Raw genomic sequence first — 24,905 nt, 5'->3', positions numbered from 1 at the left:
TGACCATCTGTTCTGTTGAGCAGCACTTCTAGGGATTAGCTATCATCTGAGAGATGAAAAGTGCAAACTAAGGCCAGACAGGCATAGGAGCAAGGCTCAGAGCAACTGGCATCATTTTTCGTAAATGAATTGGTCATAGCGAAAGCAAAATTGTACATGTTGTCTTACTAGTCTAAATGATTGTGCCACACCATGTAGCCTACTGTTCAATATTTCACTTGGCCATTGTTTGCTGCTGTGTAGTCTACCCCAGATTAGTCAAAATACCTATAGTCGTAGTTGAATTGTTTCTATTTTTCTTACTCTGGAGAAAATACTGTTTAATTGTATCAAATGTAATCATTAGCCTGCTGCTTCTTTTTTTAAATGAATTGCTACTGCTCCCTTGTGGCACTTACATTTCAATGCGACCCAATACTACTTACATTGATTTAAAGAAATCCTAACCCCCCCCCCCCCCCCCATCTGGGTTCAACATACAACACTTTATATTCAATCAAATGCATACGCTATCGGAGATATCGTGTGATTGGGAATTAAATGTGCATTATTTTCGATCAGGCGTTCAATGCGGACACCCTAGCTGTCAAATTAGTCAGCGGTCCTTACTGGTCCTTTTTGCTGCGAACTTGCGACTGTGTGAGGTCATGTACCACCTTTGATATAAGCCAAAATTGAAATATTATCTTTGTTAACATAGAAATATCAACCATTTCGGAAGTGATGATAGGCGGTAAATCGAGCACGATAGCCGCCGGTGTTTGCGGGGCTCTGTTCGTTGGCTACTGCATCTACTTCGACAGGAAAAGACGGAGTGACCCCAACTTCAAGAACAGGCTGCGAGAACGTGAGTGTTGTCCACGTCCTTTGCAACCCGCTCCGGTCTCTGTTTGGGAGACCTGCGGTGCAACTAAATACCCGAGCCAGGCCGAACTCGTTTAACTATTCCCAATTGGCGAAGTATAGAAGCTTGCATGGTTACGTTAATGGTTTGTGCACTAGATCTGATTCATTGTCAGCGCACTGCTAACCCCAAAAGTCCTGCACCTAACTAGCGCATAGCAACTCAACTCTGTTTTCTTATAGAGTTGAGCGTTTCTCTGCTAACTACCTCCTTTATCATGTATTAATGTACTTCCTACTCACTCACAACAAGCGTTCTGTTAAGTTGAATTCAGACATGGAAAGCTGCACCTACCCTGATTCATTCATTGATGGTGTGTTTTGAACTGTTATGTAACCTAAACCAACCATTCTAGGCTACTAGCCATATCAGACATAGAGCTTGCCAAGCAGCCAAAATCCATCTTTCATACTGTAGCCCAGCTACAATTGTAGTCTAGTTAATGTGGGACTGGAATGTGATCTGTATAGGATTTTTATTGTGACATGCATCCATATGTGTATTCTAATCGGCTCCTGTATTAGAGCAACCTGGATATCCCTGGTGTTACTCTATCCAGGCCTACTACTCATGTAAGGCCATGGGTTGTCGGTATGAAGAAGCTGATAATGCGCCTACAGAGCATTAGACTGCAAACTTTAATGATGAGACTGCATAACTCATAAGGGGATATAAAATAAATACACCTCCACACACTACATAATGGCAGTTCTGCCTTGTCTTCTACCCAGAATCCCTCACTCTAATACAGGAGCCAATTAGAATACACATATGGATGCATGTCACAATAAAAATCCTATACAGATCACATTCCAGTCCCACATTAACTAGACTACAATTGTAGCTGGACTACAGTATGAAAGATGGATTTTGGCTGTCAGCTGGCCACAATGCTTTATACACCTGCTTTACTGCAATTGAATGAGCCATGTTCCTCTGTTAGCCTTTTTGAAAATTTTCCTTCCACTCAGGTAGTTAATCACTCTATCCGGAAAAAAAAGAACTAGGATTGTTTGGCTAGTTGTCACTTGCTATTTAGCAGCTACACTTAAGTATATCCTGATTCTGACCTGGGTAAACCACTTTATCAAGGGAAGGTGTGTGGATTATTTTGGAGCTTTGTTCAAAGCCGAAGTTGTACCTCAGGGTGTCAATTTAGGATGTTAATGGGACTTCCTTACTGTTCCTAATCATAGTCTTGCACTGTAGGATTGCCTGAGAAACTAAGTTGTCTAAGTACAAACAGGAACATTCCCCAAAGCTATTTATATTAACAGTGATTGTGTTTACCTCTGCCCAAGGGAGGAGAAATCAGGCGGCTGCAAAACAGGGGACAGGACTGTCAAAGGTGAGTAAAATCCCCTCAAGGTACTATTTCTATTCTTCCTCAATGAACACACGTCTAAAGAAGTCATGTCTAGTACACGTCAGATGATACCTTGTGGAAAATAATCTCCAATGACCTCAAGTGGAATAAACAGGATATCTTCACTGGCATGTATTGGGACACGGCAAGGTGATGGCTGGGTATGACTGATTTGAGACTGGAATTAGTGCATTTATTAAACCTTTTGTCTGTACAGTGGTACTGAATTTCAGTCAACACAACTGTATAGCTCCCCAATGGAAACAGACCTACTCGACTACACTCTTCTCTCCAAAATCTGTTACTTAAGGCCCACATACTTGACTTGTACAAGAATGGTTCTGTGGCGAACAAGCCATTGTTTTCCAATGGAGGAAGTGCAAACCCAGCAAGAACTGCTGGGTTAAGAGTTCACTTAAATTGAACTCTTACCTTACACCTGATGAAGCCTCGGCGGATTGCCCCGACTCATTTGAATAGGCATTTTATTCTTCCTGGAGCATAGGCCATCGACAAGAGCTTTTCCACCTGTCTATGTTTTAGTTATTTCTTGACCAATGAAAAGAAAAGTGTGTGTTGTGGAACTCTTGCAGCTCCCAGACCTGAAGGATGCTGAGGCGGTTCAGAAGTTCTTCCTGGAGGAGATTCAGCTGGGAGAGGAGCTGTTGGCTCAAGGTCTTGCTTACATTGACATCACTTAGGCTGTGTGTGACTCTCTATTCCCCATATAGGTCTGCTAGTACACTTTTACCAAGCGATCCCAAGTGACCCCATATAGAGTGCACTACTTTTTACCAAGCGATGACTGCATATTCCCCATATAGTGCACTACTTTGGACCAAAGCATTGACATCCTCCCCCACTACTTTCGACCAGTGCAATGACACCTTGTGCCCCATAATGCACTACCTAATTTACTTTTGACCAGAGTAACGACACTGTTCTTCATTTAATGTACTGCTCGTTTTGTCAATCTGAACCTCTTTGCGCTTGGTATTCCGGTATAGGAGATTACGAGAACGGCATCGAGCACCTGACCAACGCCATCGCCGTGTGCGGCCAGCCCCAGCAGCTTCTCCAGGTGCTGCAGCAGACTCTCCCTCCACCAGTCTTCCAGATGCTACTCACCAAACTGCCCACCATCAGCCAGGTACAGTCCTTTTCTCTACTTCAAGGTCATTTAGCAAACACTCCTACCCTGGGCTGCTTACAGTAAGTGCATACAAGCAAGGAAGCTACTACTAAAATGTAGTCAGAACTGCAATCCTATTCAAAATTGAGCTTGTGTAACAACCCCAACACTAACCATCAGCCAGGTATAGTGCCTCTCATACATTTCAGGGTCATTTGCAGTTGCAGGTTCTGAAAAGTTATGTTGCGCTGTGCTATTAGCATAACCATTGCCACAATGTGTGCAACACAGTCTGCTACAGATAGTTTTTGACCAAATAACTTTTTAGTGCCCGCATCTGTAGCGGGTACGCTTCTATTCAGAGCAATTTACAGTAAGTGTATTCAAGCAAGAAAGCGGAAACCAACTAGGGCGATATGGCCTAAAAATGGTATCTTTATTTCTAAACATTGTTGAGTCACAATATACCTTGATTTTATTTTTTAACATTTTCCCTAAGCTTTGTTGCACAGTTAAAAGGTCAATACACCTCATTTCCAACAGTCAGCAATAATCTTAACTGAATTCAGGGCTTGTAAAATTATAACGAAGCTAAATATGATCTTTCCACAACCATAAGACTGACTAATAATTTAATTATTTGATTAATAGTTTAACCTACTTAAAAAATATATATATAATTGATCTGTCTTTCATGTCTGTCTATGAAATTGCATTTATTTATTTTTTACATATTTAACCAGAACCATGCACCATGACCAACTTCTTGTAGCAGGCATAATAGAAAATTTAACATGGGTCTCGTAAAATCACTCCAGCACAAACCCACGTGCTAGTGAGTAGCCAGCTAATGTTTATTTCAAGTCTAACCAACTTGAATCTATTTGCTAGCCAACAAGGTTGAACAGTTGAACTTATTTAGATATCGAAATCAAGTGGCCTACCTGGATAAACCGATGCTTATTTCTCAGAATGAGAATGAGTTGCCAATTCCTAATGTATTTGTATGCACATTTATAAAAACACAGACTACACAGCTAGCACACAAGTCTGTGGCTAAAATGCTGCTAGCGGTACCGCGCGTGACAGACTGAGCATGAATTTTCCACCATCATATTCATTGATACTCATTTGAGTAGGGTCTGCTCTGTACTACATTGAGAGTTGACCCATAGAAAGGTTAAGTTCTCGTCTATTTCAGTAAAAGTGTCTTAGCATTTTGGTGTTCCTATGACTGGTTCTGTTGGACCAAACCTCAAATGCTGCAAACAGCGAGTTTAACTTCCTCTATGACAACAAGCAGTTTCTTTCGTCTTTGTTGTGAGGGGCTTGGTGTCTGTGTGCTAGTGGGAAGGTGCACAAGAAGCGAAGGAGATGATAATAAAAACGTAGATTCATGCGATACAGGCATCTGAACATTTAGCAAAAACAAATTTAGATCTCGCCCAGCCCTAAAACCAGTTGTATTATATGCTAGACAGAAGTACAATCTGATTTTTTTTAAATGGTCACGTGTTTAACAGACGTTATTGTGGGTGTAGCGAAATGCTTATATAAAAAATACTGCAACGTTGCCTAGGGGATAGAGCACGGCTGCCCACTATCGGCACCATTTTTTTTCAAGAATTAGTTTAGGTAACAAACATGTCTGAGACTGAAACACAGCTCATGACTTTGGTGGAGCTGTATGTGCCTCCGAGTACAGATCCAGCATACTGCTTTTACCTATCAAACCTTGTCAAAAATGACGATGGTCTTTCTAACATGATGAAAGGCACCCACCACTGTTTAACAATCTTCAGTCCTTTCAGAGGCTGTTGTCTCAACCATAGAGTAGGAGTGCTGATTTTAGGGCCAGTTTTTACCTTGAGTAAGAACATGGACAGAGGGGACCTGAGTCCGTATTCATAAAACATCTGAGTAGGAGAAGATGCTTTTTTGAATATGGGCCCTGATCCTAGATCAGCACTTCTATTCTGACTCTTTTATGATTATGGTCCGAGATCAACAACGAAGTGGAAACTGGACACATTTTGCATGTTTATGGCTTTAGAATTTGATGTTATTTCCCTCTTTCCTGCAGCGTATTGTGAGCGCACAAGGTAGCTTGAATGAAGAGGACTTAGAATGAGGATCATCGCTGGAAATTTCCCCTCGGAACCCTCCTATAACGGAGTGCCCCTAGATGCTGATCTTGGGTCAGTTTTGTATTTCCCCCACTAATCGTTAAGGTCAGGATTGGGGAGGGGAAGGTGATCCTAGATCGGTACCTAGGGGAAAGTTAATCCCGGTGCTCCTATAACCAATTTTTTAGACAAGTCAGGATAAGAGGTTAACTTTTTTTTAACTCACTTTTTTGGAGGGTATTGAACATTCTTTCGCTGATGTCCAAATGAAAGAAACATGAACCCGTCCCCCACACGTGTGTTACTATTGGTCGCATCAAATTACCATATCGTGATTTGCAGCAACCAATCAAAAATGCCCATCGGACAGCATTTTTATTGGATTCATATGCAGTTAGAAAAATACATTGTTTTGCTTCTCTTAGTGGTCGGTCTCTGGAAGGTGTAGCAAAGCATTTCTCAGCATTTACAATGTCATCCCTGCAACCACTCCCACATTTACACAGCTCTGGGACCATATGTATTAAGCGTCTTGAGTAGGAGTGCTGATCTAGGATCAGGTCCCCCCCTGCCCATGCATTCTTATACATTGTGATCTAAAAGGGAAATGGATCCTAAAAAAGCATTCCTACTTGATACATATAGCCCCTGTATTAAAACCTATTTCTACAAACTTCTTAGATCACATGTAGGAACAAGGAAATTGAACGACTGTCTCAATGTTGTTGCTTCATTGTATTTAAGTTATTGTTTTAATTTCAGTCCGACATGCAGATACTTTAGAAAGTGGTTGAATGTTCTGTTAGGTCATTAAGAGGTTGTTCCTCTTTGTAAGAAATCAAAATAAAAAGGTAAATGACACTTGCTTCTAAAACTTTATTTAGTCTCTCAGATGTTAATGTCCTGAATAGTTAATGAATGTTTTCCCTACCTTTAGGTGGGACCATAGACGTACAGTTGGAAGTTTTTACATACCGTAGCCAAATACATTTAAACTGTTTTTCACAATTCCTGACATTTTTAATCCTAGTAAAAATTCTCTGTCTTAGTCAGTTAGGATCACCACTTTATTTTAAGAATGTGAAATGTCAGAATAGTCTTATTTCTTTCATAACATTCCCAGTGGGTCAGAAGTTTACATGCACTCAATTGGTATTTGGTAGCATTGCCTTAAACAATTTAAACTTGGGTCAAATGTTAGAGGTAGCTTTTCAACGGGCTTCCCACAATAAGTTTCCCAAAATAAGAATTTTGGCCCATTCCTCCTGACAGAGCTGGTGTAACTGAGTCAAGTTTGTAGGCCTCCTTGCTCGCACATGCCTTTTCAGTTCAGCCCACAAATCTTCTATAGGATTGAGGTCAGGGCTTTGTGATGGCCACTCCAATACCTTGACTTTGTTGTCCTTAAGCCATTTTGCCACAAATTTGGAAGTATGCTTAGGGTCATTGTCCATATGGAAGACCCATTTGCGACCAATATTTAACTGATGTCTTGATGTTGCTTCAAATTATCCACATATTTTTCCTCCCTCATGATGCCATCTATTTTGTGAAGTGCACCAGTCCCTCCTGCAGCAAAGCACCCCCACAACATGATGCTACCACCCCTGTGCTTCACGGTTGGGATGAGGTTCTTTGGCTTGCAAGCCTCCCACTTTTTCCTCCAAACATAACGATGGTCATAATGGCCAAACAGTTGTATTACACCAGAGGACATTTCTCCAAAAAGTACAATCTTTGTCCCCATGTGCAGTTGCAAACCATAGTCTGGCTCTTTTTATGGCGGTTTTGGAGAAGTGCCTTCTTCCTTGCTGAGGGGCCTTTCAGGTTATGTCGATATAGGACTTTTACTGTACCTGCTTCCTCCAGCATCTTCAAGGTCCTTTGTTGTTCTGGGATTGATTTGCACTTTTTGCACCAAAGTACGTTCATCTCTAGGAGACCGAACGCGTCTCCTTCCTGAGTGGTATGACGGCTGCGTGGTCCCATGGTGTCTATACTTGCGTACTATTGTTTGTACAGATGAACGTGGTACCCTCAGGTGTTTGGAAATTGCTCCCAAGGATGAACCAGACTTGTGGAGGTCTACAATTTTTTTTGAGGTCTTGGCTGATTTTCTTTTGATTTTCCCATGATGTCAAGGAAAGAGGCACCGAGTTTGAAGGTAGGCCTTGAAATACATCCACAGGTACACCTCTAATTGACTCAAATGATGATCAGAAGCTTCTAAAGCCATACAATTTTCTGGAATTTTCCAAGCTGTTTAAAGGTACAGTCAACTTAGTGTATGTAAACTTCAGGCCCACTGGAATTGTGATACAGTGAAATAATCTCTAACAAATTGCTGGAAAAATTACTTGTGTAAAAGTGATGTCCTAACAGACTTGCCAAAACTATATTTTGTTAACAAGAAATGAGTGGAGTGGTTGAAAAATGAGTTAATGACTCCAAACTAAGTTGATGTAAACTTCCGACTTCAACTGTACATGTTAATATTTACATACATTGGGTGCGATAGCCCCAACCTAAAAAAACAACCGTTTCAACTGGAAATGTGGGTAGGCATGGATGTTACGTCAGGAACGCTTACACACCATCTCATGATATAGCTCCACTGACATGTTAATTGTACAACACATTTTATCTGCTTTAACAATATCAAATTAATTTACATCCAAAAGGCACAAAGCACAGACCATCAAATGTGTACGACCTGATTCCTTTTCCTCGGTTTGAGTTTCTTCTTCAGTGCTTTCGCCTTTGCATTTTTTCTGTTTGGGTCGGCCATCTCACCTTTGAAGGAAGAGGGGCCTGTGGGGGCTTTCGTTGCCTCACCTAGACTTTTCTTGAATGGCTTCCCCATCGATTTGATTTGAGGCCCCTTTCCCTGCGGCCTCCCGGAAGACTTGTTTTGGGGACCGCCCTGGCCCGGTCTCTCCTTAAATCCCCCTTTGGTAGGCTCCTTCCCTGCACCCTTAATCTCTCTTTCTTTCCCTCTGGGACCTCTGTGCACCACTTTCTTCTTCTCTTTCTCCTTCTTCACTGACCTCTTCACCCGGACCGACCTCCCGAGGAGTTTGGAGCCGTCTAGTTTCAAGGCCAGCTGGACAGCATCGATGCTCTACAACAAAAGCGTTAGCTGTTAGAGATGATGCAGGTACGGATGGAGGGGGTGTAGTTAGAAAATAAACTGTGTGCTGCTGCCGTATGGGACTTGGCCAGCTCAGTAGTGGGAAGACTGCTGAAATGCATACATAACTGCTTCACACACATCTCTGAGCAGGTTGGGTGCGTATGAAATGTGCGTTCTTTTTCTCACCTGGAATAAGATGTAGCCGAAGCCCTTGCCCATTCCAGAGTTCTTGTCCCGCACCAGCCGCACCCCCTCCACCTCGCCACACTCCTCAAAGTGCTGTCGCACTGGCAATTCGTTTATATCTACAAGTTAATACAGTATGAGCCAAATAACGTGCATTTTATTGTTTTCCTTTTGACTGAGACGTTCACAGGAAAGTAAAACCCTCTCATAGTTACTCACCGAATGGTAGATTGCCAATGAATATTGACCTCTTGTGATCGTGCTGAAAGACCAAACGATTTTATTCAATGTGGCAGCATCCTTGCTCAAACAAGTTTATACAAAAATCAAAGGATTAAGCAAATGTCAATTTATCACCTTAACTGGATCAAACTGCCAGCAAGTGCATTCTATTGCCACCAAGTATACCGATCTTAATGCTAGGCAGGTGCTGTGCTTTTTAAAATATTAAGTGTCATGGGACACTTACCAATGAACTTTTGGAGACCCTGTCGACCCGGATGTGAAAGTTTTTCTCAATCTCCATGCCGTTCCTGCAAGAATTAAAGTAATACATATTAACCCACAAGGGCTTAAAGATGACACTTGATATGTTAATCTCTCGGACGGACGCAAGTAACACATGGTAACGTAGCATCTGTCAACTGACTGGGATTTGACAACTAATGAGGAACTTTGTTCTGGTATGCAGATTTTGACACTGATCATTTGGACAAATCATGATTTCGCAGGTGCTCACATATTCAAAAATTTTTGAAGGGAAATGTAATAGAGCATCTGACTCAAAATTAGGAAGACTTTAGTTCTGGGTTTATGAGATTATGATAACGTAAAACAGCCATGATACAATTCAAGTTGAATGCTTGCCAGTTGCTATACCTTTCCAATGCCTTCTCGGCTCCTTCCTCAGCTTCGAAAACCACGTAGGCATTGATGCTCTGCTTCTTGGGGTGAACCTTGCGTCTAGAGAAGGAAAGCAACAACAAAATGTTCTCAAATGCATGCGTCATGTTACCACGGATACTCCCATTCAATCAGTGTTCGCATTTCTCATGGTAAAAAAGACAGGGAAACTTACTGAATAGCTGCTACTTTGCGTGACATCGATGGATCTTCTCTTACCTGCAAGGAAAATGACATGTTTTAGCTTCACCGATCAGGGTTGAGTCTTCAGAAAGCGTTGTATTATTCAACTTTCATCCATTACTATGAAGCATTCAGGAAGTTCTACCCTAGTGGAAATCAAATTGTATTTGTCACATACAACAGGTGTAGACCATACAACAGGTGTAGACCATACAGCGGAATGCTTACTTACAAGCCCTTAAACAATGCGGTTAAGAAAATACCTAAAAAAAGGTAAGAGATAAAAATATCAAAATTAAAAGAGCAGCTGTAAATAACAATAGCGGGGCTATATTCAGGGGGTACCGGTACAATGTCAATGTGCGGGGGCACTGTTCTCGAGGTAATATGTACATGTAGGTAGAGTTATTAAAGTGACTATGCACAGATAGCAGAGTAGCAGCACCGTTCCAGAGGGGGGCAATGTAATTAGTCCGGGTGGCCATTTGATTAGCTGTTCAGGAGTCTTATAGCTTGGGGGTAGAAGCTATTTTGGCGTCTCTTGGACCTAGACTTGGCACTCTGGTGCCGTGCGGTAGCAGAGAGACTCTATGACTAGGGTGGCTGGAGTCGGACAATTTTTAGCGCCTTCCTCTGACACCGCCTGGTATAGAGGTCCTGGATGGCAGGAAGCTTGGCCCCGGAGATGTACTGGGCCGTACGCGCTACCCTCTGTAGTGCCTTGCGGTCGGAGGCCAAGCACTTGCCATACCAGGCAGTGATGCAACCCACCAGGATGCTCTCGATAGTGCAGCTGTAAAACCTTTTGAGGTTCTGAGAACTCATGCCAAATCTTTTCAGTCTCCTGAGGGGGGGAATAGGTTTTGTCGTGCCCTCTTCACGACTGTCTTGGTGTGCTTGGACCATGTTTGTTGGTGATGTGGACACCAAGGAACTTGACGTTCTCAACCTGCTCCACTACAGCCCTGTTGATGAGAATGGGGGCGTGCTCGGTCCTCCTTTTTCTGTAGGCCACAATCAGCTCCTTTGTCTTGATCACATTGAGGGAGAGGTTGTGCTTGCACCACACGGTCAGGTCTCTGACCTCTTACCTATAGGCTGTCTCATTCTTGTTGGTGATCAGGCTGTTGTCACTGTTGTCATCATCAAACTTAATGGTGTTGGGAGTCGTGCCTGGCCGTGCAGTCATGAGTGAACAGGGAGTACAGGAGGGGCCTAAACACGCAACCCTGAGGGGCCCACGTGTTGAGGATCAGCGTTGCGGATGTGTTGTTACCTACCCTTACCACCTAGGGGCAGCCCGTCAGGAAGTCCAGGATCCAGTTGCAGAGGGAGGTGTTCAGTCCCAGGGTCCTTAGCTTAGTGATGAGCTTTGTGGGCACTATGGTGTTGAAAGCTGAGATGTAGTCCATGAGCAGCATTCTCACAGATGTTAATTTTGTCCAGGTGTGAGAGGGCAGTGTGGCGTGCAATTGCGATTGCATCATCTGTGAATCTGTTGGTGTGGTATGCAAATTGGAGTGGGTCTAGGGTTTCTGGGATAATGGTGTTGATGTGAGCTATGACCAGCCTTTCAAAGCATTTCATGGCTACGGATGTGAGTGCTACGGGTCGGTAATCATTTAGGCAGATTACCTTCATGTTCTTGGGCACAGGGACTATGGTGGTCTGCTTGAAACATGTTGGTATTACAGACTTCGACAGGGAGAGGTTGAAAACGTTAGTGAAGCCAGTTGGTCAGCGCATGCTCTGAGTACACATCCTGGTAATCCGTCTGGCCCTGTGGCCTTGTGAAGGTTGACCTGAAAGTCTTACTTACATCATCTAACTCACAAATAAGCACTCACATTGTCTGATGATGGGTATGAGAATAATCTAATACAGTGAATGGAGTACTTACCACTGATCGAAATCGAATGCTTTCAATGGCTCCCTGATCCTTGAAGACAAGCTGAAGTGTCTGAAAAACCAAACACAGAAACAACATAAGGCATATTTGTATTTTCACTTCGATCACCATTTATTTGCTTTCAAATGCTATTTGAACCCAGGTCTGCTTTCAACAGACCTTAACGAGATTATGTTCACTGCTTATAACTCAACTAGGACTGGGGCTGCTGTTACCTTCTTTGTGCAGCTGGCAGGAAGGTTGCCGACAAACACTGTTCGTTTCTGCTTTACCCTCTCCGCCGCAATTTGGGCTCCAGTCCTCTGTTTTTTTGTCTGCCTCTCCTCCTCCTCTGTCGCACCCCCTTCTCCCATCTCAACAGCTTTCCTTTTAGTCTTCTTGGGCATGTTTGGGACCTGTTCATCTTCGTCAGCATTTTGTAATGCACTTTCTCTGAAAGCCAGAGGGAGAACATTTATCTATCGATCTACATCTCTTGCAGCATATTATTTTGCATATCACATTTAGTTTCATTTTTAAATCGCTCACCTGTTTTCTAGACTTAGGTCTGCAGCTGCAGGCTTTCTTTGTTTGTTTCTGGTGGTTCTGCCCTTTTGTAACCGCGCCTTCCTTCAACTCCACGCTCCTCGGTTCAGGCTATGAATGGAATACATTTTTTTTAAACAGAATTTCACTCAGTTGGCAAATACAGAAGATTCTAGCAAGGGTACACGACTCAGGCCCTCAAGCTCTCTAGTCCTGTTGGTTTTTCCAAGTAATACCTCCCCATCATTTTGGAAAGGAAAGCTCAAAATGTGTGTTTCTTAGTGGGTAGGTAGGAACTCCGTTTCACATTATTTCAGAACCTTTTCTCTACTGAATATGGCCTTGGTTTCCTGGAAAACAAAAAGTCAGCTGGGCTGCAGCGTTAAAAGACCCGAGCTGTGCATCCTTGCCTTGGACTTATGGGCTTACCTTAGGAGCAGGAACAAAGAACAGAGTGTCAACTACTGGCGCAGCTTGGAACAATGCAGATAACGATCCGGAGCTGGATGTAGACTCCTTTGGAAACAAGCTGCCTGATACTGATCCCACTACATAGTCCAAGGACTGTTTGTCCACAGATGGCCCCTCACTAAGGAAAAACAAAATAACATTGTTAGACTTAATAGATACAGCAGCAGTTTGTTCACTACCACAGTTGTTGGGTAGCTAGAGGTGCATGAATGCCAAAGTACGTGTAATATTATTTTAATTTTTTTTACCCCCCCTTTCTCCCCAATTTCGTGGTATCCAATTGTTAGTAGCTACTATCTTGTCTCATCGCTACAACTCCCATACGGGCTCGGGAGAGACGAAGGTCGAAAGTCTTACGTCCTCCGATACACAACCCAACCCAGTCGCACTGCTTCTTAACCTGGTGCGGCTGGCATCCAACCTGGAAGCCAGCCGCACCAATGTGTCAGAGGAAACACGGTACACCTGGCAACCTTGGTTAGCGTGCACTGTGCCCGGCCCGCCACAGGAGTCGCTGGTGCGCGATGAGACAAGGATATCACTACCGGCCAAACCCTCCCTAACCCGGACAACGCTAGGCCAATTGTGCGTCGCTCCACGGACATCCCGATCGCGGCCGATTACGACAGAGCCTGAGCCCTTAACCACTGCTCCACCCGGGAGGCCCTAGTACGTGTAATATTTACACATGTAATATTTATTGCTACAAAGACAGCTTGCTGCCCTTGTGATGTCTTCATAAGCATTTGCTGAACTTCCAGAGGTAACACACTAAGGTAGGCTATCCAGTGTCAATGAGCTGCCAACCTAATTGTTTGCGAACAAACAGAAGCAATTTACTGAACAAAAATATAAACGCAACATGAAACAATTAACGTTTTCACTGAGTTACAGTTCATATAAATGATATCAGTCAATTGAAATACATAAATTAGGCCCTACTCTACAGATTTCACGACTGAATACAGATATGCATCTGTTGGTCACAGATAGGGGCGTGGATCAGAATACCAGTCTGCAACACATCTCCTTCGAATAGAGTTGATTAGGCTGTTAATTGTGGCCTGTGGAATGTTGTCCCACTCCTCTTAAAATAGCTGTGCTAAATATGGCGAGACCTGGAGCATGCTGTCATACACGTAGATCCAGAGCATCCCAAACATGTTAAATGGGTGACATGTCTGGTGAGTATGCAGGCCATGGAAGAACAGAGACATTTTCAGCTTCCAGGAAGTGTGTACGGAGCCTTACGACATGGTGCCGTGCATTGTCATGCTGAAACATGGTGTTGGCGGCGGATGAATGTCACGACAATTGGCCATCGATAAAATTCAATTGTGTTCGTTGTCTGTAGTTTATGCCTGACCATAACCCCACCGCCACCTTGGGGCACACTGTTCACAACGTTGACATCAGCAAACTGCTCTCCCGCACGATGCCGTACACGTGGTCTGCGGTTGTGAGGCCGGTTGGATCTGCTGCCAAATTCTGTAAAACGACATTGAAGGTGGCTTATGGTAGAGAAATTAACATTAAATTCTCTGGCAACAGCTCTGGATATTCCTGCAGTCAGCATGCCAATTGCAAGCTCCCTCAACCTGAGACTTCTGTGGCATTGTATTGTAGTAAATCTGCACATTTTAGAGTGGCCTTTTATTGTCCCCAGCACAAGGTGCACCTGTGTCAAATCATATTATTGGTCACATACACATATTTAGCAGATGTTATTGCGGGTGTAGCGAAATGCTTGTGTTCCTAGCTCAAACAGTGCAGTAGTATAACAATTCACGTCAATATACACAAATCTAAAAAATAATGGAATTAAGAAATATATAAAATATTAGATTGAGCAATGTCAGTGGCTCATATGAGATGATTAAAGCAGTATGTAAACATTATTAAAGTGGCCAGTGATTCCAAGTCTATAATATAGGGCAGCAGCCTCTAAGGAGCAGGGTTGCGTAACCGGGTGGAAGATGGCTAGTAATGGCTATTTAACAGGCTGATGGCCTTGAGATGGATGTTTTCAGTCTCTCGGTTCCAGCTTTGATGCACCTGTACTGACGTCGCCTTCTGGATGATAGCGGGGTGAACAGGCAGTGGCTCGGGTGGTTGTTGTCCTTGATGATCTTTCTGGCCTTCCTGTAACATTGGGTGCTGTAGATGTCCTGGAGGGAAGGTAGTTTGCCCCCGGTGATGCGTTGGGCAGACCACACACAGCACCCTCTGGAGAGACCTGTAGTTGCGGTCGGTGCAGTTGCCGTACCAGGCGGTGATATAGCCCGACAGGATGCTCTCAATTGTGCATCTGTAAACGTTTGAGGGTTTTAGGGGCCAAGCAAAATTTCCTCAACCTCCTGAGGTTGATGAGCTGTTGCGCCTTCTTCACCACACTGTCTGTGTGGGTGGACCATTTCAGATCATCAGTGATGTGTACGTCGAGGAACTTGAAGCTTTCCAACTCCTGTTGATGTTGATAAGGTCATGCTCCCTCTGCTGTTTCCTGAAGTCCACGATCATCTCCTTTGTTTTGTTGAGGTTGCGTGAGAGGTTATTTTCCTGGCACCTCTCCCAAGGCCCTCACTTCCTCCCTGTAGGCTGTCTTGTCATTGTTGGTAATCAGGCCCACTACTGTTGGGTTGTCTGCTAACTTGATGATTGAGTTGGAGGTGTGCATGGCCATGTAGTCATGGGTGAACAGGGAGTACAGGAGGGGGCTGGGCACGCACCCTTGTGGGTCCCCTGTGTTGAGGATCAGCATCTGGGCTTGCAGCCTTGCGGAGGTTAATACGCTTAAATGTCTTACTCAAGTTGGCCACGGAGAAGGAGAGCCCACAGTCCTTGGGCGTCGGTGGCATCCTCAAAGCAGGCGAAAGTGTTGAGCTTGTCGGGAAGCAAGACGTCTGTGGCCGCGACGTGGTTGGTTTTCCTTTTGGATTGTCTGTAGACCCTGCCACATACTTCTGTGTAATGATCATGCTGTTTAATTATGTTCTTGATATGCCACACTTGTCAGGTGGATGGATTATTTTGGCAAAAGAGAAATGCTCAAAAACAGGGATGTAAACAAATTTGTGCACAATATGAAATAAATACTTTTGTGCATATGGAACATTTCTGGGATCTTTTATTTCAGCTCATGAAACATTGGACCAACACTTTACATGTTGCGTAAAAAAAAAAATGCAGTGTAATAGTGTGCGTTTCCCAAACTACCTTGTATTTCCAACAATGTACAAATTGAACATAATTATTAACGTTAGATACATGCGGATACTCGTGGAATGGCGACTAACCTCACTCCAGAAAGTGTGTTTTTCATGGTCAGTTCACGTCAATGTTCTCGATGGTCGATTCCAGCTGCTTTGAATGATGAGACAATCTTATACAAACGTGCTTTTATCATGGAAATAATTCATCAAATAATTTGTACTGGAAGTTATAATGAAAACATCTCATTAGAACTATGTGTTGATGCCCCAAAAAATGTATCTATTTACTCACGTTTTACTCCATGAAGATCTGTCCTTCACCTAATTATGTCCTACCATGCACAACGCAATTGTAAATGTTCCTAGCTATTACATATGGGTGGGCTTTCATCCAGTGATCTAAATATAGATGCATTGATTGTTACCTGATTATAACGATGGCTATTTAAATAATGACACTAAAATAACGTTTTATTGCCGATAACTTAATCATTAATAATCTATCAAATTTGTACGGCAAACGTGTGCATCCTCATATTCAGTTATTTCCAGTCGGGGTTTGTGAGCTGTGATTATTTATGCTGCTGCGAAATATGACAACAACTCTCTGATTAAGGTAACTTTCAAACACATATTTGGAAATAACATTATATCCATTCTGTGGACACGTGGTCCTCGTGTTTCATCGGCAGTGAAGATGTTTGTTGTAGCTAATCTCACTATAGTAGCCAATCAAATAAAGCTAAACAACATTGCAGTTTCTTGGGAGTTGACATGACAGCAAGTATTTTAGCTAGCTAACGTTATTTACCTAATGCTTTCTTAAATAGCACTGTCAAAATACAGCAAGTGAGTACAGAAGGCTTTACCTGTTCATTATTTTTCATTGCACATATATAGGTATACTTATACCCAACGTTATAGATTCAGTGAGTTCAATGAGAGTCCCTGGCCAGACACAACCCACCACCATGGACGAGTGCCTTCCATCAGACGCAGTGGGCAGACGTGTGGCTTGTGACGGGGAGCGTGGCACGGTGCGGTTTGTTGGCACTCTACCACCAACTGCGGGTAAGCTAACTAGCTTATAGACGGCTTGGGATATCGATATAATAGGCAAAATAACATACGCGTTATCCACAGTGTGTGTGGCAGCACCGTTTGAGAGAAATGCACAATTATTCTTGGTCATGCACTATAACCAAGTACTTATTCAATGCCTGTACTTACCAAGTCCTCTGTGCTTAGGGTTGTGGCTTGGTGTGGAGTGGGACAACCTTGATCGAGGCAAGCACAATGGAAGCCATGAAGGTGTCCACTACTTCACGTGCAGGTAAAATAAACCATATCTAGTATCTCCATGATGGTAGCATGACATAGGTGTCATCCTAATTACTGTTAACCCATAAGTAAAATCTTCTGTAATTTGGTCAGCTGGGTGATTAATTGCTGTGCTCATTCGTGTTAGAAATTGAAATTCTGGCAAAAATGAAGTCTCCACCCTCAAAAAAGGAAACAGGAAACAGACTTTTGGTTTGGAACGTGGCCGTTATGTGTTTTTTTCTGCTCTCAGACCAAGGTTCTCTCCCCCTCCACCCACCTAAGGCACCCGAAGGGAGGCTCTTTCGTCCGGCCCAAGTAGGCCAGCTTCGGGGTGGACTACCTGACGGCCATCAGGCGGTGTTTCGAGATGGAGGTCCAGCAGGTCTCGTGAGAGGAGATCCAGATCTCCACGAGGACGGTGGAGATGGTGGGCTTCGAGGCCATCTCGGAGAAACGGAAGTTAGGGGACAACAAGGCTTTGGAGCCTGAGAGTGAGAGGGCATTTTTTTTAGGCTTAATCTGATTTAGGGAATCTGTCCTAAAAGTGGGCTTGTTTGTACAGTCAACTTCGTATGTACTGTTTGTAATACTTAAGGAATATTGTTAAAGCATGCCACCAATACCAGAGGATGCCAGTATCAGGTCCCAAAAAGAGGTTTCTAACCTAAAGGCTATTCCCTGGTCAAATAAATAAATATTAAGTTAGGAATGTTATAAAAAAGTAGGCTAATGCACTTTAATTGGGACTGTTGAACTGTACCACTCTCCAACAGATTTGCACTTCTGATGTGCAGTCATCTGTACTTACTCAGTGAAAAGCATTGTTATCATCTGTGCTTCTCCACGGGGTGGAAAACCTCACTGATGTTGCACTGAGGTTGCGCGAGGTTTCCAGCCCGGGCCCTGCAAACGAAATCCAAAACACCACTCCCTGTATCCTTTCATTTCGTAGCTTTTAATTAGTTAATAAGTGCCCATGTCAAAAAAATACAACTATCATTTTTGTTCATTTTAATTATTTATTTTTAAACCCATTTTTCTCCCAAATTTTGTGGTATCCAATTGTCTCATCGCTGCAACTCCCGTACGGACTCGGGAGAGACGAAGGTCGAGAGCCGTGCTTCCTCTGAAACACAACCCAGCCAAGCTGCGCTGCTTCTTAACACAATGCCCGCTTAACCCAGAAGCTAGCCACACAGACGTGTCGGAGGAAACACCATACACCTGGCGACCCCGTCAGCGTGCAAGCGCCCGGCCCTCCACTGGAATCGCTAGAGTGCAATGGGACAAGGACATCTCTGCCGGCCAAACGCTCCCCTAACCCGGACAACGCTAGGCCAATTGTGCGCCGCCCCATGGGTCTCCCGGTCGTGGCCTGCTGTGACAGAGCCAGGATCTCTAGTGGCACTGCTCGCAACTGCGATGCAGCGCCTTAGACCGCTGCGCCACTCAGGAGGCCACAAAATGTTAATGTTAATAATACTTGAGTGCACTTCTCTGACCTGGACTTACTGTGATATGTAGCTACATTACACCATGTTTGTGTCCCAAATGGCACCCCTTTTCCCTATATAGTGCGCTACTTTTGACTAGGGCTCTGATCAAAAGTAGTGCACTTTAGTGAATGTGTGTGTTATTTGGGATACAGCCCCATGTCCTGTTAGTAAATGTACGGTCCACCCACCCAATTGAATTAGCTTGGGCGAAGCATTGATTGGACATTTACCTGATGGTACGCTACTACTGCATCCTTAATGGTCACTGTCAGACGTGCTGATGTTGGACCTGTGTAGGAACCTCCTGTGCTGCTGGGACGACGTGATGGCCATCACGGAGCAGATGGAGGAACTCAAAGAGCTTCAGCTCAGGTAGATCACACTGAATAATGGTGTGTGTGTGTGTGTGTTTTTGTGCCCGACTTTTCTCAAACTCTGATCCCCTCACTGACGTGTCTCTCTCTCGTCCTCTGTCCCCTCAGCCACAACAGACTGCATGTGCCCTCCAACCCTACGGTGCGACCTCGGGCCTTCCCCTGCCTCAGGGTCCTCTCCCTCACCAACTGTGCCCTCACGTGGCCTCAGGTGACAGCCTGAGGCATTATGGGTCTCTTTCTCAATGCATCTTTCCTCAATTCCTTGTATCCTCTATGCTTACATCCTCAAAACCCATTGGAGAAGAAGGCTGGAGGGAAAGAACCTTGGACCTTATCCACCTATATATGGTTGAGAAGGAGGCAAGGACATAAGATGTAAGGATTGATGAAAGATTCATTCAGATCAATCCCATCTGAAGAAAATACAATTTTGCAGGCTGATTTTATTTTGAAAGGTGTTTTTATACCAGTTAATACGGTAATAGATCATTAAATTGCAGTGCACAATATGTTAATTAACGAGCTGGTGCAAACCTGTGAAGGCCTAATGAAATGAGAAAAACTTCTCTATATGCTGTCTCTTTACGTTTATCTCCTCTCCCTTTGGTGTTGGTCTGTTAGCTGCTTGAGTTCCCCCCCCCCCCCATGTGGCCACTGCTGGAAGAGCTCTACGTCTCTGAGAATGACATCACTGAACTGCAGAGGTAAGGTTTTAGCCGTTTTGGGTCTCCCTTCCAATTATTATTATTATTTTTATTATTTTTCTAAAACAACATATAGAACTGACTTGTATTTCCGCCTCTTTCGCGCAGGCCAAACAATGTCTTTACAGTCCTTGGCAGTTTTGGATCTCTCAACAAACCCTTTGGTTAATGGAACCGTACTGAGTATTGCCAAACTGCCGAGGTAAGAGCGAGCATAACCCTACCAACACAGACACTTGTCTACGTCTTATGACAAATGACACAGCCCTGTCGTTAGCTTCGACTTGTGCATTGACAGTTCTTGGGAGTACTTTACTTTCATGAGCAATAATCAACAAAACCTTTTTTGGGGATACATACTTATCCTAATAAATTAGTATTTTGTTATTTGCTTAACATTAGCATTTCAATGAATAAGCATGTATAACATTTATAATAACTTATGTAGCATTTATCATGGAATTTACAATAAAGTGTAACCTTTTTACATCCATGATTTTCATGAATTTCAGACTGGAGAATCTAAATATGTCTAAGACTGGTTTGTCGACCTTGAGGTTTGATGATGCACTGCCTGGTAAAGTTTACATCCACACTTCTTTTCTTTTTTTTTAAACGTTATATTTTTGTGTGTTTGTTATTGGAAGTCAAGTTGAATGAACATATCAGTCGAGATATTTGATGAAGATGTCAGAGCATGCATATAAGATATGTGTTTTGATGACCGGTATTTCACAATGTGTAAAACTGTAAGAGCGAAAGATCGTCATTGAGTATACTGGTATTTTTTTTTATGTCTTCTGAAGGTTGCAAAACAGCTATGTTTCCTGCCCTGAAAATTCTCAGTCAATAGCAACAACATTTCAGAGGTGAGTATTGTCTGTGAGTGGAGATGAAACGGTACGAACATTTCATATCACGATTGTGACAAATTATCACGGTTATCAGTATTATTATCACGGTATTGTTCAAATGTGCTGGAAATGTTCCAAAAGTACTGATACACACACACTGAAATCATTTCACCAAGTTTTATATTAAAAACCAACAAATACAATTAGCAGCACTATGCACTTTGTGTACATAAGCATTAAAATAATAACAAAAAACATTAAAGATGGCACCATGTGGCCATGAGAAGTAAAAGTTTACCTCGTGCAGGTTTAAATGAACACAACCTCAAGTAAGCAAATCAAATGTGCATATAAAAGCAACACAAGTAAAGCAATGTGCATGTAAGAGCAATACAGCCATATGCAAACAAATCCAATGTGCATGTAAGAGCAATACAGCCATATGCAAACAAATCCAATGTGCATGTAAGAGCAATACAGCCATATGCAAACAAATCCAATGTGCATGTAAGAGCAATACAGCCATATGCAAACAAATCCAATGTGCATGTAAGAGCAATACAGCCATATGCAAACAAATCCAATGTGCATGTAAGAGCAATACAGCCATATGCAAACAAATCCAATGTGCATGTAAGAGCAATACAGCCATATGCAAACAAATCCAATGTGCATGTAAGAGCAATACAGCCATATGCAAACAAATCCAATGTGCATGTAAGAGCAATACAGCCATATGCAAACAAATCCAATGTGCATGTAAGAGCAATACAGCCATATGCAAACAAATCCAATGTGCATGTAAGAGCAATACAGCCATATGCAAACAAATCCAATGTGCATGTAAGAGCAATACAGCCATATGCAAACAAATCCAATGTGCATGTAAGAGCAATACAGCCATATGCAAACAAATCCAATGTGCATGTAAGAGCAATACAGCCATATGCAAACAAATCCAATGTGCATGTAAGAGCAATACAGCCATATGCAAACAAATCCAATGTGCATGTAAGAGCAATACAGCCATATGCAAACAAATCCAATGTGCATGTAAGAGCAATACAGCCATATGCAAACAAATCCAATGTGCATGTAAGAGCAATACAGCCATATGCAAACAAATCCAATGTGCATGTAAGAGCAATACAGCCATATGCAAACAAATCCAATGTGCATGGAAGAGCAATACAGCCATATGCAAACAAATCCAATGTGCATGTAAGAGCAATACAGCCATATGCAAACAAATCCAATGTGCATGTAAGAGCAATACAGCCATATGCAAACAAATCCAATGTGCATGTAAGAGCAATACAGCCATATGCATACAAATCCAATGTGCATGTAAGAGCAATACAGCCATATGCAAACAAATCCAATGTGCATGTAAGAGCAATACAGCCATATGCAAACAAATCCAATGTGCATGTAAGAGCAATACAGCCATATGCAAACAAATCCAATGTGCATGTAAGAGCAATACAGCCATATGCAAACAAATCCAATGTGCATGTAAGAGCAATACAGCCATATGCAAACAAATCCAATGTGCAGGTGTTGACATTAAAATAACAACACAAAATATATAAACCAATCAAGTGAACAGCACTGATTGTATGTCCGTTCTCTCCTTCATACAGAAATAAGGTGCTGCTGGCCTAACATCCTGTACGTATGCATCTTTGCTCACTTGAGAATGAAATGTAAAAATGTCAGCATATTTACTTTGTCCGGTTAAAGTAGTGATCTGTGAGGGGAGACAATGTGCCCACTGGCACTGAACACTCTCTGATTACACGCTGGTTGCTGGGATGCACAAAAGCTTCCTGGCAACCCTGTCAAGGTGAGACAGCTCTGATGCATGGCCCCTCCACCACACCAGTGGATCCTCTTCTGCTGGAATGGGTGGCAGAGACGGGTAGACCTTGATCTCTTCTTTTACTTTGTCTTTTGGGATGGTCGGAATCTGACCCCCTTTACCTCATCAAGGCAACAGATGGGTGATCTTTCTCAGCAACCCAGCCAGGCCTTTCCCCTCCGATGCCACTGTGGGGGTGGAGGTGCTGCTGGTGCTTTGTGGTTCTTCCCTGACTTGTGCAGCTGCCAGCTTCAAGACCTCCTGGACACAGCTGTCAGTGTCAACTTCTGCAGCCTCAGGCTCATCTAAAAAGCTCATTTTGAAGCGTGGGTCAACGAAACAAACCATGTGCATGACTCTCTCTTTGCCTTCTCTGTGTATCTGTTGTTAAACTTCTTCGGGATCGGTGTCCCTTCCACGGGACGGTTGAGCTAACGTAGGCTAATGCAATTAGCATGAGGTTGTAAGTAACAAGAACATTTCCCAGGACATAGACATATCTGATACTGGCAGTGTCTAATTTTGAACATGAAGTTATTAATAAACAAATTAGGCACATTTGGGCAGTCTTGATGTAATATTTTAAACAGAAATACAGTGGTTCATTGGATCAGTCTAAAATGTTGCACATACACCGCTGCCATCTAGTGGCCAACATCTAAATTGCACCTGGGCTGGAATAATACATTATGGCCTTTCGCTTGCATTTAAAAAATGGTACAAAAAATACACAAAATAATGTTTGTTTTTTCCTTCTTTGTATTATCTTTTACCAGATCAATTGTGGTGTTCTCCATTCTTTTCACATTTCCATAAACTTCAAAGTGATTCCTTTCAAATGGTACCAAGAATATGCATCTCCTTGCTTCTGGGCCTTAGCTACAGGCAGTTAGACTTGGGTATGTCATTTTAGGCAAAAATTGAAAAAAAGGGTACGGATATTACCCTTTTCATCTCCTTTGTCAGGGATGGCTCCGTATCCTCTTCCACCAGAACATCATGGGTGATGTGGTCCAGGGCAGGCTTGATGGCTGACAGTGTCTCTGAGCAGTTGCTCCATGACGCATGCCGGTATCCTTGGACATCAGTTGCCATGTTCCTCTTTCACCAGCCAGTGTCGCACAGACTGGCTGCTGTTTGCTAAAGAAACGCTCAAGCATCTTGTGTGTAGATCCCCTTCGTGTCACCACATCATGGATCAGAGCCTTCTGTGGCATGTTGAGGGCAGCTTGCTTTTCTCTCAGTTCTCTCCTTCTCTTCCGGCTCTGTGAGAAGCCTTGGATGAGATGACGGCACTCCTTGACTGCTGTGTCAACTCTCTGAATTGTCAGAGCCTTTGAGATGGCCAGGTTCAAATGATTGCCAAAGCACCCAAGCCACGGATCTGGGAACTCTTCAAAAGCCTTGATCATGTTTGTTGTGTTGTCTGTGGTTATGCAGACTAGGTCTTTCTTGTTGACCCCCCCACTCTTCCAGCATATTCTCAAAAAACTCTCTGTTGTGAGCCGAGTGATCTTCTGGGAAGAACTGTGTTTCCAGGCAGTTTGATTCCAGTTGCCAGTCTGGGGTGAGGTAATAGATAGTGAAGCTGATGTAGGGTTGAACCACCCCCTGCTTTCACTGGTCCAGAGGTCAGTAGTTGCAGCAAACCATGTGCCTTGAGCCAAACTTTTTCCAACATCAGCTTTAACCTGGTTGTACAGGTTTGGGATTTCAGTCTTGGAAAATAATATTTGTGATGGCACTTTGTAGTGAGGCACGGCAACCTTCATCAGCCTCAGAAAGCCAGGCCTCTCAACAATTTGAAATGGCCTCATGTCCTTTGCAATGTAATAATGAAAGGGCTGCAGTGAGGTCTAGGGCATTTTTTTTATGTGGATGCATAAGCAGCCTGCCTTTTTAAATGCTTTCTTCAGTGTCTGTGTCACAACTGTAGATGAGGGACCAGTAGCATCACTGGGTTTTTGCCTGATGCACGCCCACTCTGTCAACAAGGGAATAGCAAATGTAGTGTTATTATTACTACATTATTATTATTCACCCTCTCTCTCACACTCACACACATACATACACACACACATACACACATACATACACACACACACACATACACACACATACACACACACACCCTCTCTCTCACACTCACACACACTCTCTCACACACACACACACACACACACACACACACACACACACACACACCTCTCACACACACACACACAGACACACACACACAC

General features: G+C 43.2%; 2 protein-coding genes and 2 pseudogenes across 2 annotated transcripts; 3 read left to right on the top strand and 1 right to left on the bottom strand.

The window, feature by feature from the left end:
* The first annotated feature begins 606 nt into the window (after nt 1-606).
* Nucleotides 607-6,389, top strand: LOC115103921 (mitochondrial import receptor subunit TOM20 homolog). The gene is made up of 5 exons (XM_029624982.2): nt 607-847; nt 2,206-2,252; nt 2,864-2,945; nt 3,278-3,420; nt 5,486-6,389. The coding sequence occupies exons 1-5, from the start codon at nt 724-726 to the stop codon at nt 5,531-5,533; spliced, it is 444 nt and encodes a 147-aa protein (XP_029480842.1). The 5' UTR covers nt 607-723; the 3' UTR covers nt 5,534-6,389.
* On the bottom strand, nt 6,385-16,332 carry LOC115103920 (RNA-binding protein 34-like). The gene is given in 12 exon segments (XM_029624979.2): nt 6,385-8,649; nt 8,848-8,966; nt 9,067-9,109; nt 9,317-9,380; nt 9,727-9,810; nt 9,926-9,969; nt 11,834-11,893; nt 12,058-12,274; nt 12,371-12,400; nt 12,402-12,478; nt 12,797-12,956; nt 16,135-16,332. Coding segments are annotated over 12 exon segments (1,347 nt in total). The 5' UTR covers nt 16,161-16,332; the 3' UTR covers nt 6,385-8,226.
* LOC135559608 (tubulin-specific chaperone E-like) lies at nt 12,885-18,276 on the top strand (annotated as a pseudogene).
* Nucleotides 18,189-22,974, top strand: LOC115103473 (tubulin-specific chaperone E-like; annotated as a pseudogene).
* Nucleotides 22,975-24,905: the final 1,931 nt, after the last annotated feature.

The sequence above is a fragment of the Oncorhynchus nerka genome, linkage group LG21 (assembly GCF_034236695.1).
Source record: "Oncorhynchus nerka isolate Pitt River linkage group LG21, Oner_Uvic_2.0, whole genome shotgun sequence".
Classification (NCBI taxonomy): domain Eukaryota; kingdom Metazoa; phylum Chordata; class Actinopteri; order Salmoniformes; family Salmonidae; genus Oncorhynchus; species Oncorhynchus nerka.
This window is presented reverse-complemented; position numbering and strand designations above follow the sequence as displayed.